Source organism: Solanum pennellii, chromosome 3, assembly GCF_001406875.1.
Source record: "Solanum pennellii chromosome 3, SPENNV200".
Lineage (NCBI taxonomy): Eukaryota > Viridiplantae > Streptophyta > Magnoliopsida > Solanales > Solanaceae > Solanum > Solanum pennellii.
This window is the reverse complement of record NC_028639.1, coordinates 71,573,438-71,586,007: the sequence shown is the minus strand read 5'-3', so window position 1 is coordinate 71,586,007 and position 12,570 is coordinate 71,573,438. Positions and strand designations below refer to the sequence as shown.

The 12,570-nt window shown below is 29.3% G+C and overlaps 2 protein-coding genes across 2 annotated transcripts; both read left to right on the top strand.

The window, feature by feature from the left end:
• Nucleotides 1–2,501: 2,501 nt before the first annotated feature.
• LOC107014080 lies at nucleotides 2,502–3,475 on the top strand. Its single transcript, XM_015213942.2, has 4 exons — nucleotides 2,502–2,580; nucleotides 2,660–2,781; nucleotides 2,898–3,158; nucleotides 3,240–3,475. Exons 1-4 carry the CDS (start codon nucleotides 2,563–2,565, stop codon nucleotides 3,283–3,285), a joined length of 447 nt encoding a protein of 148 aa, XP_015069428.1. The 5' UTR covers nucleotides 2,502–2,562; the 3' UTR covers nucleotides 3,286–3,475.
• A 953-nt stretch (nucleotides 3,476–4,428) lies between these two features.
• Nucleotides 4,429–6,515, top strand: LOC107014059. The gene is made up of 3 exons (XM_027915123.1): nucleotides 4,429–4,550; nucleotides 5,216–5,503; nucleotides 6,208–6,515. The coding sequence occupies exons 1-3, from the start codon at nucleotides 4,456–4,458 to the stop codon at nucleotides 6,251–6,253; spliced, it is 429 nt and encodes a 142-aa protein (XP_027770924.1). The 5' UTR covers nucleotides 4,429–4,455; the 3' UTR covers nucleotides 6,254–6,515.
• The last annotated feature ends 6,055 nt before the right edge of the window (nucleotides 6,516–12,570 follow it).

Genomic DNA, 12,570 nt, shown 5'->3' with positions numbered 1-12,570 from the left:
GTTTCATATGTCCTATGTGTTTGGCCTTTTTTGATGTTTATAGGTGCATGATTATTATAAGGAAATTATATTGTAAGTTAACGTTTGAAAATTACATTGGAGTAACATAGACGTCTTGTTCCTATATAGGACTATATTTCATTACTTTTTCCACGCATCAAATATTTCGTTTTCACCGAGTAAATTTTTTTTACGTATCAAATACTTCGTTTTCATTGGGTGATTTATTTTCCTTTCTTAACCTCACAAAAGACAGGTGTGTTATACATTATATAACAACTAATAATTTGAGAGTTTAAATCCTACGGACCATATATTATAAAAAAATTTTAGGCCGAAAGTCTACGGAAACAATTCTTTATTTTATAATAGTTACTCATGAAATCATATTGAGTATATTATTATCATGATTGCGCTAATAATATTTAAAACATTTACGTAATATACATCACTTGAAATATGATTACAAGTAAAGTTATTTATTTTTAAAGAGAGATAATAAATCTCTTATGTTTGGCCAGGGATCTCTTAGATGCATTTGTGATACTTTAAAAGGAAAATTGTATATAATAACAAATTAATAATCTAAAATAAATGGAGTAGCTAGGGTTTGATTTAATTGTGTTCCATAGCAAACGTTTGCAAAAAATTGTCAGGCGCCTCTCCCAAATGTCTCGCTCGCCGCTCTCCTCCAATCTCTCGCTCGCTTCCTCACTTTTTATACAAACACAAGTGTATAAAAATTGTTTCTAATTGTATAAAGCAAAGAAAATTGTATCAATGCACATATTTTTGTTCCCCTCTCCCCCTCTTCCAAATCTCGCTCGCCACTCTCCCAAATCTCGCTTGCCACCCTCGCTTTTCTCACTTATATAAACAGAAGCGAAATGTATAAATTGCGTTTCTGTTTGTCTAAAGCGTGAGAAAATTGTATATACACATGCAAGTATATATATTTTCGTCCTATACACTTATAATTATACGATTAAAATACTCCCCTGCCCAGTTTCTTTTGCCTTTCTCTCTTTCTCGTTTGATACAATTTTCAAATTATATCTAATTTCTCTCTTTCTCGTTTTATACAATTCGATTCAACTGTATATTCCTTATCAAGTCTCTTTTGTCTTTCTCTCTTTCTCATTTTATACAAATTCAAATTGTATATAATCGTTCTAAACACTTATAATAATACAATTCGTTTTATACACTTCGTTTTTATATAGTTATCTGCCCAAGTGTCTTTCTCTTTCTTGTTTTATACACTTCGTTTTATACAATTTGCTTCAACTATATGTATAGCGAATTATACAGTTTCTATGTTTGCTATGGAGCGCAATTATGCAAACTTTGCTATAGCATACAAATATGAATTTTTTATTTGCTATATATGAAAGGTGCCCTACTCTAAATACTAAATATCAAAAGTGAACCCTTTTAATATTCGATCGGATTTGGGTAAGTTATTAATTTTTATAAGTTTGTCAAAAGTGAAAAAATTTCATTTTTGTCAAATATAATTGTTAAGAGTTTATGAAAATGATAAAACGAAAAAAAAAAGATTTAACATAAAAAAAAATTAAAAGAAAAATAATTTTGATATGCACCTTTTAATAAATAGTTATTTATTTTAGTGATACTTTTTGCTAAGAAATATTTAACAATACTATGTCAAATTTGGAATATGCATTAAAAAGTGAACTGTGTATGCAATATGTATGTATTATACTGTTGTTTTTTTAGAAAAGGTTTAAATATGTCATTGAACTTTCAGAAAAGACTCATTTAGTCATTTATGCAATCAGTTAAAAGTTTGGCTCATTTATATCATTACTGTTAAAGTAAAGATTCATTAATGCCATTATTTTTTAACAATGATTTTACAGACCCATTTTTTACACGTGATCGATTATAATTCAGCCACATCATCAATTTCTCTAATAAAAAAAATCATAATTCTGAAAAAAAATTGACCATGCGTCAAAAATGGTTTTGCAAAACCACCGTTAAAAAATAATGGCATGAATGAGCCTTTTCTTTAACGGTAATGGCATAAATGAGCCAAATTTTTAACTGATGATATAAATGAGTCTTTTCTAAAAGTTCAATAACATATTTGAGCTTTTTCCTTTATTTTTTAAAATTTTTTTGTAATTTGGGTTTTGTTTCAACCCAATATGCCATGGTTAGACTTCAAGCCCATTAATCACTATTGGTTCGACCCAAGTATTCATTCAAGCCCATAAATTCAATAGGAAACTATAGCTTAATTAGTTGATTAATTATATTAATTTAATATGATCAATGTCAGTTAATTAGTAGCTTCAAGAGACTTCCATGTCCAATAGCAATAACGTGAACTCATTTTGTAGTTAACACGTGGCCAACTCCCATTTGGTTAAATCATAGGGCCCTTGTCCTATTATATCCTAGGTGTCTCCCGAACCATCTATTCTTTAATTATTAAATGAGCAATTGCAAACGCTTGCAATTGTATCGATCGATCACACAATTAGCAATCCATTTTGCACTTCTATCCAATTACTTCGATATACATAAATTTCTATGGCTTTTAGATCACTGGTAAGTATAAATATTGTAATTTAATTAATTATTTTAGATCAAACTGAAAATAGGTATTTATTTTTTTCGAATGTTGCAGTTTAGTCTAAAATCCACAGTTAATCACTTGAAGAGAAGGTGTTCTTCACTAAATTATGCAACATCAGCCACGTCAAAACTTAAGGGAGCGTCACCACTCCGTCTCAAAGAGATTGTTCCCAAGTACAATCATCGATCCATATACTTCATTTAATTACTCGTAATTAATATAATATTTTTAATAATTTATCGCTACGTTACTCGTAAGAAATGAAATTTAATCCATAGGTGTATGTCAGGTCACGGAAGGGAGATTTTGTGCCAGTATGTATGGCGCTAGGGATGATCGGACTGTCAACGAGTTTCGGGATACAGACGGCGATGCAGCAGCTGAGGCGAGCCCCTAATGTACATGTGAAGAAATCAAGAAGGGAGACTCTGCCTGAACTAGTGGAACCAGAGCATGTAGCTGAAGAGGCTGAAAAGTTTGTTAATAAATCTCTGTTTCGAAAGGTGGCTCATGCTAGCACTAGCAGTACTCGTGGAAACATTTATACCAAGTTAGTATTTAATTAGTTATGATAAGTAGTACTAATTCGTAATTGCTTTTCAATTTATACTTTTTACGTATGTGTTTGCAGGAAGCCGGGTGTGGAGACGTTGAAAACTATAGGAGTAGATCCGTAAATGAAAGGCTTGGTTATGTTGCATTTTGGACTTCAATTTCTAATCTGTAAAAGATGGTGAAATGTTTTTGTGTTGAACTCATATATTTAGGGAAACTTACGTAAATATATTATAATAAAATTAATAATTATTATTTTGAAATGTATTAATTTATGTAATTTTTCTTATCTTAGTTGATGTTTTAAGTATACGTATTGGTGATATCCTTGATGTTGTGCATGTCAATGAGTATATGTATCACATATAAAACATGTGGTACAACTTTGTGAATAGTATAGCAAGTCTGATGCAATTGGGCTACTTTTCCAATGCCATTTGATCTTTCTTTGCCTTCTCTAAATGGATTGGAGGACTTTCGAGTACTCTGTTGATTAGTACGTTAGAAAAAGAATATTAGATACCTACTTTTACAATGTAAAGAGACAAAATATATAATTTTTCTAACTAAGTTTATGGAAGATGTCAAGATTTGAATTATGTCTAATGTCAATCTAAATTTAAATTTAGTTGAATTTAATATAAATATTAAATAAATAAAAATAAATTGTCCCTACATACATGTATACTTACTATGTGAGTTTTGTTTATAAGAATTTAGATATAGTCAATTCATAATAAATATTAAATTAGAGCTTTAATATAAATACTGAATACTTGATAAAAAATAAAAGAAGAAAATGCTACTTATAGAATTATAATATTTTTTTTTTTACCGTATATACAATTTTTTTGGGTTAATAAAACGGATTTGGTGGTTAAAATACTTCGAAATGATTTACTACCAAGTGGGAAATTTACCTAATTATACCCAAATTAACTTGTGAGTTATGCTTTATTTAGTTAGCATAAGACATGAGTCACCGCTAGCGCAAAGTGGACTTGTTAGCTATCGACGAGTGTCCTTAACTCTGCATGCCTATTACTTCGTGTCACTAATCCATGTGTCCACCATTATATATATAAGAAGAACCAGATATCTCAACAACACTTCAATCAACCTTTGCTCAGATTATGCACTCATATTTTTGCATCAATGGCATTCAGGTCTTCGGTAAGTCAAGTTAGTTTATTAGTGTCTAGAGTTCACAATTTTGATTGTTCAAATGTGTTCTGTGTTATACATTCATTGGAATTTTTTGTTTTACCTTGATGTAGAGTTTGTGGAAGTCTATGGCTGCTCGAGTTAGTGCAAATTCTGCTTTTGCAAAATCAAATATTACCAGGTCATTTGCTAGTACTGCTGAGCATCCAGATGCTAAGCACAGGTGAGTTTTGGTATATAGCACTTGTATTACAAAAAATAACTAGTGTTATAGAATGAAAAAAAGATATAAAACCTAATTTTACAATTAGGAAGGGGTCATTGCAATTTTGGTACTTATCGGTGATTTTTTGGGTTTGCTGGTAATATTGCTATGTGAGCTTTTGAAATTTGATGAAACAAATGTGTGTTTTTTGTGGTCCTTTTATATAAGAAATCTCTAAAATTATTTTTAGAATCATGTTACTCTTAAATGTGGAGTACTACTACTACAAACTCAGAGGTAATAAAATGCTAATCAAGTGGTTTAGCACTTGATAATTTGTTAAATTTGTGAAGACACACAACGGAACGAATCAAAAGGTTAAACTTATTTTCACGTGTGTGTTACCCCCAATGAATTTTAGCACTTACCCATGACTAATTAATACCCCTTAGAATTTCATTTACTTATCTGATCATTTTGGTTTTGACTTTTTGGAATGACAATGTTACAATTACTATATTAAATTCAATATTTGGGAATGATTGTAGTTCAATTAATAGTAGTGAACGGTAGATTAAGAGATATATTATCTCTGCTAGTGAATCGATCACTTGGACAATATCTAAGCTGTTGTTTTGTTTTTTAATATAGAAGCAATGTGTTGATGTTTAACATGAAAACAGGGGATTCATGAAAGGAGATTTTGTTCCAGTGTATGTGGCGCTGGGACTAATTGCGATGTCGGTGGGTTTTGGGTTACACACAGCGATGCATCAGCTGAAGCGGGCACCCAATGTATCTGTGAAGAAATCAAGGAGGGAAACTATACCCGAAGTCACCGAACCGGAAGAGGTTGTGGATGAGGCAGACAAGTTCATAAAGAAATCCTTCTTCCGAAAGGTCGCTCATGTTCAGGATTTTGATAATCAGTCCGTCATGCATGATCCTATCCGTGGGGATGCTCTTGCAAGGTACTTGCGTTAATCTCTAGTATCATATTTGTAACTTGCATTGTTCAGGCTAAGTTCATAATATACGTTGTACGGTTGAGATTTGCCGCTTTGATACCACATTTGTCAGAGACCCAGACCCAGACTCATCACATGTATAGCCAAGTCTGATGAGGTTTTGCCCTCATCTCTAGTATCATATTTGTAACTTGCATTGTCCGGGCTAAGTTCATAATATACGTTGTACTGTTGAGATTTGCCCCTCGTAAATGAGGCGTTTTGATACCATATTTGTCAAAGACCCAGACCCAGACTCATCACATGTATAGCCAAAGTCTGATGAGATTTTGCCCTAGTATGTGGGAGCTTCAGATCTGTCCATCTGTCACAAGCAGAAGCCCTTGAGGTTTGCCCCTTCTAACTGGTCTCTACAGGCCAAGCTTGACATTTATGGTCCGATTTGACCCAACAATTGTTGCTGTTGGGATAGGTGATCATATCTTTGGTATAAAATGATCAGTTATTTATTGAAAAATAGGCAAATTTATGATGCATGTTCTTCTAAATAAAGAAATTCATGATTCATCCTATTTACAAAAAGATGCACATTGAAATTTTGGACTGCATTTTTGCTGTTTGAAGTTATATATAGTCTTTATTTTATTGCACGTATGTATGTTCAAAAAATGTGGTTTGATTTTGTGATTTTCTTGGTGTCATTGTAGGGAACCTCACGCCGTAACATTGAAATCTGTGGGAGTGGATCCGTGATTGAAACACTTTGACTGACGCATTTTGGATCCTAGATTTGCAATTGGAATACTACTTTGCAGGCGTTGTAGCGACGTTTCTCATAATTTTTCAAGAGATGTATATATCTATCGTCGCAGCATTAAATAAATTAGAACGCCGATAGTATGTATGTACACATATATTTTCCAGCTAATTATGTTAAAGAGTTCGAACAAGCAGTGGTTGTATGTTTTATGAGATCTTTTGTTAGCTTTGAAATGCTAGCAAGTTTTGGATTGAATTTTGTAATTCCTAAAAGAAAAATGGATCTTTCACTATTTGAACTTGTATTCAATAAAATGGATCCTCCATCTATTTCTAGTCTCCACTCGTACTATGTGAATTAATATCACTACCTGAACAACATACTTTTTAGCATTCTCATTTTCGAATGAGTTTTGTCATCAATATTTTGATAATCATGTTATATTTGTCCTTCTCTAGTTATTTTCTTCTAGTCTATTTTATTTGCACTTATTAATTATTAGGTTGAGAAACTTATTCTATTATTATTGAATACTATTATTGAAAAAATTGAAATTTTGTGGAGTTCACCTGTTTAAATCAAGTTTGTTTTACCAGTTATGTTGGATTTCAAATTATATTTTTCAGAGGCTATTCAAGTTGGTCCTACAGTTATGTTCGATTTCAAATTATAATTTTTATAGGCTACTCAACATTACATCTTAGTCCATGTTCATGTCGGAAAATACGTTATTAATGACCTTAGGTTCAAATTATGTTAGTTTGAGAAATACAACTACACACCATATTTGTAATTATAATTTAACTTTCAATTATTAAAATTGTCGCCAACAATTATTAATTAATATATTAATAGAAGACTGTTTTTTTTAATTTTATTTTGGGAGCATATACTTCTCGTAGTTGGCTGGCTCTCAAGTTCTCCTTGTTTTGTGAAACTAGAAGAGAATCAAACCAGACTTGAAGGAACTCACTTCATGCAATGCTATTATTGGTGGCATAGGGATAGATGTACACTGATGAATCTCTGTTTACGAGATAAAAGATCCGGTCAAATAATATCTTCGTTATTCGTGACACACGTGTGTTATACAATAATTTATGGTTGAGATTTATTTAAATTATATATTCATTATTATAATAAAAATAACGAAGTTGTCAATTTTTTTTTAAAACTATTAAATAAAGCAATTAAGTGATACCAAACTGACAAACATCTGACTTTTTACCCGCCAAATTTTTTGGAAGTAATTTCACACATGCTTTCTCAAAATTTTGAAGTAATCTCCAAAAATAGATCAAACTTAAAAATATCATTGAGTTATAAATAAAAATTCAACTAAAGAATATGATAATACATTAAAAAAAAAAAAAACTTACTTGGAGGTTTTCAAATAATTATAAAAATATATTTATTAGATTCTTCAAAAGTTTTGGATTCTTAAAATTAGTATTATTTAAAAAATCCAATACAAGTACAAGTTTGGCGGGTAAAAATGTCGGGAAGTCTGCATGTTCTCACTAGTCTTATTTTTTTTCTTGAAAATATTAGGTAGGATACACTTAATTGTTTTATTTGATATTTCAAAAAATAAAAATAATTGATGATTTTGTTGTTTTTATTATTATAATAAGTATATAATTTAAATAAATCTCAACCATAAGTTATTATATAGTACATAATCAAATCTTATAATTAATCATATTATTAATTTTATATATAATAATTTATCTTCTGATCAACTATGAAATGTAATACATAACATAATAATACTTCAATATTCATTCTTTCTATCGGAGATGTGCACTATTCCCCTTATAATAATACTTCAATTATTCATTCTTTCTATAGGAGATTTGCACTATTCACTATCAGTTTATTGACTCTAGAGAAAAAAAAAATAGTATGTGTACCCGAGGCTGCTTAAAAATACAAATGTAGTCCATAATCGAGAAGGATCAAGAGTGGTGTAAAAAGTATGTGATGGTGGCAAATACCTACTGTAGGAAAACTTTACAAATGTAAATCAGTGGATTACATGCCCATAGACAGTAGCGGAATCAGAATTTAAAATAAGGAGGGTTTAAAATTCATAGTAATACACACACGAAGTAGTTGAAGGAGGTTAGACATCTACTATATATACATAAAATATTATTTTTATCATATATAAATAGTATAATTTTTCGTTAAAGGAAATTCGGATGAATCCCCTTATACCAAGGGGCGGAGGCTCCGCCCCTGTCCATAGACACTGACTTGTACTGTACACAAGGTACCTAGTAGCCAACTTCTTAAATCCAGAATATCTTCTTTTTATTTATTTAGTGTTTATTTATTATTGTTGTTATTTCAAAATTGGATGTACAGAAGAGAATTATAATACAAAGAATCGAATCTTCATTAACAGAGTTAAAATTCTAATAGTCAATCAATTATACTATGCTAAGATTCCTCGATCCAGAGTATCTTTCACTTATAGATCTAGAAAAAGATAATTAAGCAAGTACTATGTACAATGGAAAAAAATAATACAATTGAAAAGCATATGCTTGACTCTTCAGCTGATGAATGAGCAACCTTTCTGATGCTTGCTTCACGTTTTTCCCCCTATAAGTTGGGGCACATAGCTTTAATTAAGCTTTTTCTTTTTAAATATAGAAATGACAAATGGGGACACGTAGGGCTAGCTTGTTTTACATGGTCATTTAAATTAAAGTAGTGATTAGATAAAGTAATAATCCAGTACTCATATGATGTCAGGTTAAAATTAAGATTAGATAAACGAATATTAATTATACAAAGTCTAATTATTGCTATAGGCCTAGGACCTAGCTATAAAAATCTCTTTTTTTTTTTTTTGGGTTCAATAGCTTATATAAATCATGCTATTTCTTGGCTGGTTGTTCCAAAGAGCCAAGCAGTGAGAACAAAAACAGATATTCTTTTCTTCTTTTCAATTGGAGAAGTTTTCAATAGCCCTCAAAAGCTTCCAATATTTCAGCTTCCAGCTCATTACTATATAATAGTTATAATAAAAAGTAATTTCAATGCACAAAACATTTTGTGTTAACGTAATTATTAATATATCGCACACCTTTACTGTGGCGCTGAAATGTTGGAAGCTTGCGAGGCTCTTGAAGCCTTTACTCCTTTCTCTTTGATAATTTTACAGTGTATCCAAAATGGAAATAGAAAAAACATGCATGCATATTGCATGGCCATGGGATGAATGAAAGAGGACCAACATTCAAATGGCAATTAAGGCACATATATTGTGAACTCAATTCTGATTTTTTAAAAAACTAAAATTTACATATTTGAGTGTTGCTTAAAAGTATTATTATTATTATTTCAAAAAATTTAAATTAAAAGTCATGACTTTTAATTTATCTCTAACAATTTGAATATCATCGCATAAATTGAGATGAAAAAAATCTTTATTAACATTGAATTGAATGTCTGTTAGAAACATTATCTTTATTTTTTGAGCTTTTTCGAATTTCGAAACCCCACTTATGGGTGGGTATATGTTACTTATTGTTGTCGCAGAGAGTACCGATCGATTAATCAATTATTCAAATTTATGAGTTACTATTGTTTATCATACACGTGTCAGTATATAGAGTTCAAATTCATCTAAACATTAATTATTGGATAGTTTATTTGGTTAATTAGAATGGTAGTCTCTATCTAGCTTCTCTTATTTTATTCTCCATTTCTCAAAAAAAAAGAAAAATCTCCTTTCTTGTGGCGTTTATGCATGGCTCTCTGGCCTGTCTCTTTTTTTCACCTAATTAGTAGAGTATTTGGTTTGGTTTAAAAATTGGTTAAGGATAATGTTTGGATTGATTTTTGGCCTATAACTTATAAATTATAACTTATAGTTAGGATTTTTAATTTATAGTTTTTGGCTTTTTTTTGTTATTTTAACTTTAGAATAAGTGTTAATAAACACTTTTTAATTTTACCCAAGCACTTCAAAACTGCTAAAAAGTTATTTTAGCTCAAAAAAAATCTAAAATGAGTCAATCCAAACGGAAACTAAATCTATTTTTAAGTCAGATTTTGACTTCTAAAAAGAGTTTGGCGAAAATAAAAATAACGTAAAATAAATCAAAAAGTGACTTACAATAAGTTAAAAATAATTTAAAAGTCAAAATTAAATCTACATTTTATTTTTTGACTTAAGTTGTTTCAAATTGATTTTTATTTTTTAATTTAATAATTATATTTTTTAAATCAATACAAACGGACTCTAAAAGATATTATATAATAGTCCAAAAGAAAAGGTTTCTTTTGAACTTTATTGGTTTAATATTTCTAAGAAAGAAGCATAATATTCTATTGTAATTCAGGTAAGTTAGTACTAATTGGTTTATTTAAACTATTGGTCAGGTAAAGCTTTTCTGTTTTCTTTTGATATTTCATTATCTTATAAACTGTTTGATACTAAAATCTTACAAAATTCTAATTTGCCATCCATCAACATTCTGTTATTAACTAATCCCCTATATTGTGACTAGCTGTGATGCTTATAATCGTTGTAATTATTGCACCTCTTTGCATAGTGCATAAGTTACTACTCCCTCCGTCCGATATTATTTGTAATGGTTTCTATTTTTAGAGTTAAACTATAAAAACTTTAACTAATATGCAAAAAATTGTAATTTATAGTACTTTTCATATAGTTTTAGAATATCTAATTTTTTTGTTTAAAATATCGAATTAATATGATTTAATTTACCTTTGAATATTAATAAACAAACTTTCGATAAGCATAATATGACAAACATTTCCGAACGGAGGGAGTATGTAATTATATTGCAAATTAAATGATACAAACTTTATAAATGGACAAATTGAAAGGGAAAAAAGCAATGACATATGCATAATTTTAGACGCCTAAGTACATATATTTCACATAACAAGACAATTAGTGCTTTACGGAACCATAACAAGAATTCCAAGGTTATTTGTATATTTGTTTGAAAATATTTCATAAAAAACATAGGGTAATAAAAAGAGTTTTATTAAGATTCTCAAAAAACAATTACTTAAGTGGGATTTAATCATGGAATTTGGACCACTTATATAGTTCCAAGTTTCAGTAAAATTATTTATTTCTTACAATGTTAGGTCTGCTAAAGGAGTACTAGAAATAGCTTCATTGTTAAAGACAGGACTAGTCGATGAAGGCCAAGCATCCCCCTTAAGTATCTCACTCTCTCCGTTTTAATCTATCTGTCTTATTTTAATTTGTTACAGAATTAAAATGATACTTCTTTCGTTTCAAAAAAATAACCCTATTTTCTTTTTAGTCTGTTTAAAAAAAAATGACCCATTTCCTTTTTTGACAACACTTTGACTTTAACTTTCTACGTGGCATGTTTAAGACCACAAGATTAAAGGGCATTTTGGTACATTTGACATAACTTTAATTTAGAATCACAAGATTAAAAACTCTTTTTTCTTTTCTTAAACTCCGTTTTAAGTCAAACTAGGTCATCCTTTTTGAAATAAAGGGAGTAATATATATGGCTTTAAAGTAAGGATATACATGGAATATACAAAAATCAATCATGTGATCTCAATTTTATCATGATGTGGTATGTTACTCATAAAGTTATTTAAAAAATATTTTCTTTTAACGGACTAAAAAAATAAGACAAATAAATTAAAATAGGAAATTAAATAATACTAAAAACGAGAACAAGTAAGGAATATTGTATAATTAGTATTTTCCAATTTTTCATTTTTCAAAAGAGTATAATTTTAATATTATATATAAATAGTACATAATAAAATTTTATAGGGAAATTTATATTTTATAGCTATATATAAGTAACAATGCATAATAAGTGGAACAAGCTAATTACTATTAAAAAATTAGTTCAATGTTTTTGTGCATTAATTAAGAAGGAAGGATTAATGTATTTGTTATCCAAAATATATATATATATATATATGTTAAAAATACATAGCAACTTTTTTCGTGAAATTATAATCATAACTGATAAGCATTATTAAAAAGAATATCTTCCCTTCAAATATTTGTACTTATAATTTATCATGTGACTGATTACTTTATTTTTATACATAATATATTTCTTACAAAATATTATAATAATACCATATTTGAGTATAACTACCGTTAGAGAAGTAATATAACAAAGAGTGTACCACTTCGATAGAATGCTATTATAGAGTAATAGAAAGAATATAATATAAAAACTCGATCATAGACAAAATCAAACCATTATATTGAGAAATTGTTATAACAAGGTTTGATTTAATATATATATATATA

Coding starts and splice junctions, on each gene's coding strand:
- LOC107014080 (XM_015213942.2), top strand. Junction 2,782..2,897: donor CTCAAAGAGATTGTTCCCAA/GTACAATCATCG, acceptor GGTGTATGTCAG/GTCACGGAAGGGAGATTTTG. Junction 3,159..3,239: donor CGTGGAAACATTTATACCAA/GTTAGTATTTAA, acceptor ATGTGTTTGCAG/GAAGCCGGGTGTGGAGACGT.
- LOC107014059 (XM_027915123.1), top strand. CDS start 4,456: ATGGCTGCTCGAGTTAGTGCAAATTCTGCTTTTGCAAAATCAAATATT. Junction 4,551..5,215: donor CATCCAGATGCTAAGCACAG/GTGAGTTTTGGT, acceptor ACATGAAAACAG/GGGATTCATGAAAGGAGATT. Junction 5,504..6,207: donor CGTGGGGATGCTCTTGCAAG/GTACTTGCGTTA, acceptor GTGTCATTGTAG/GGAACCTCACGCCGTAACAT.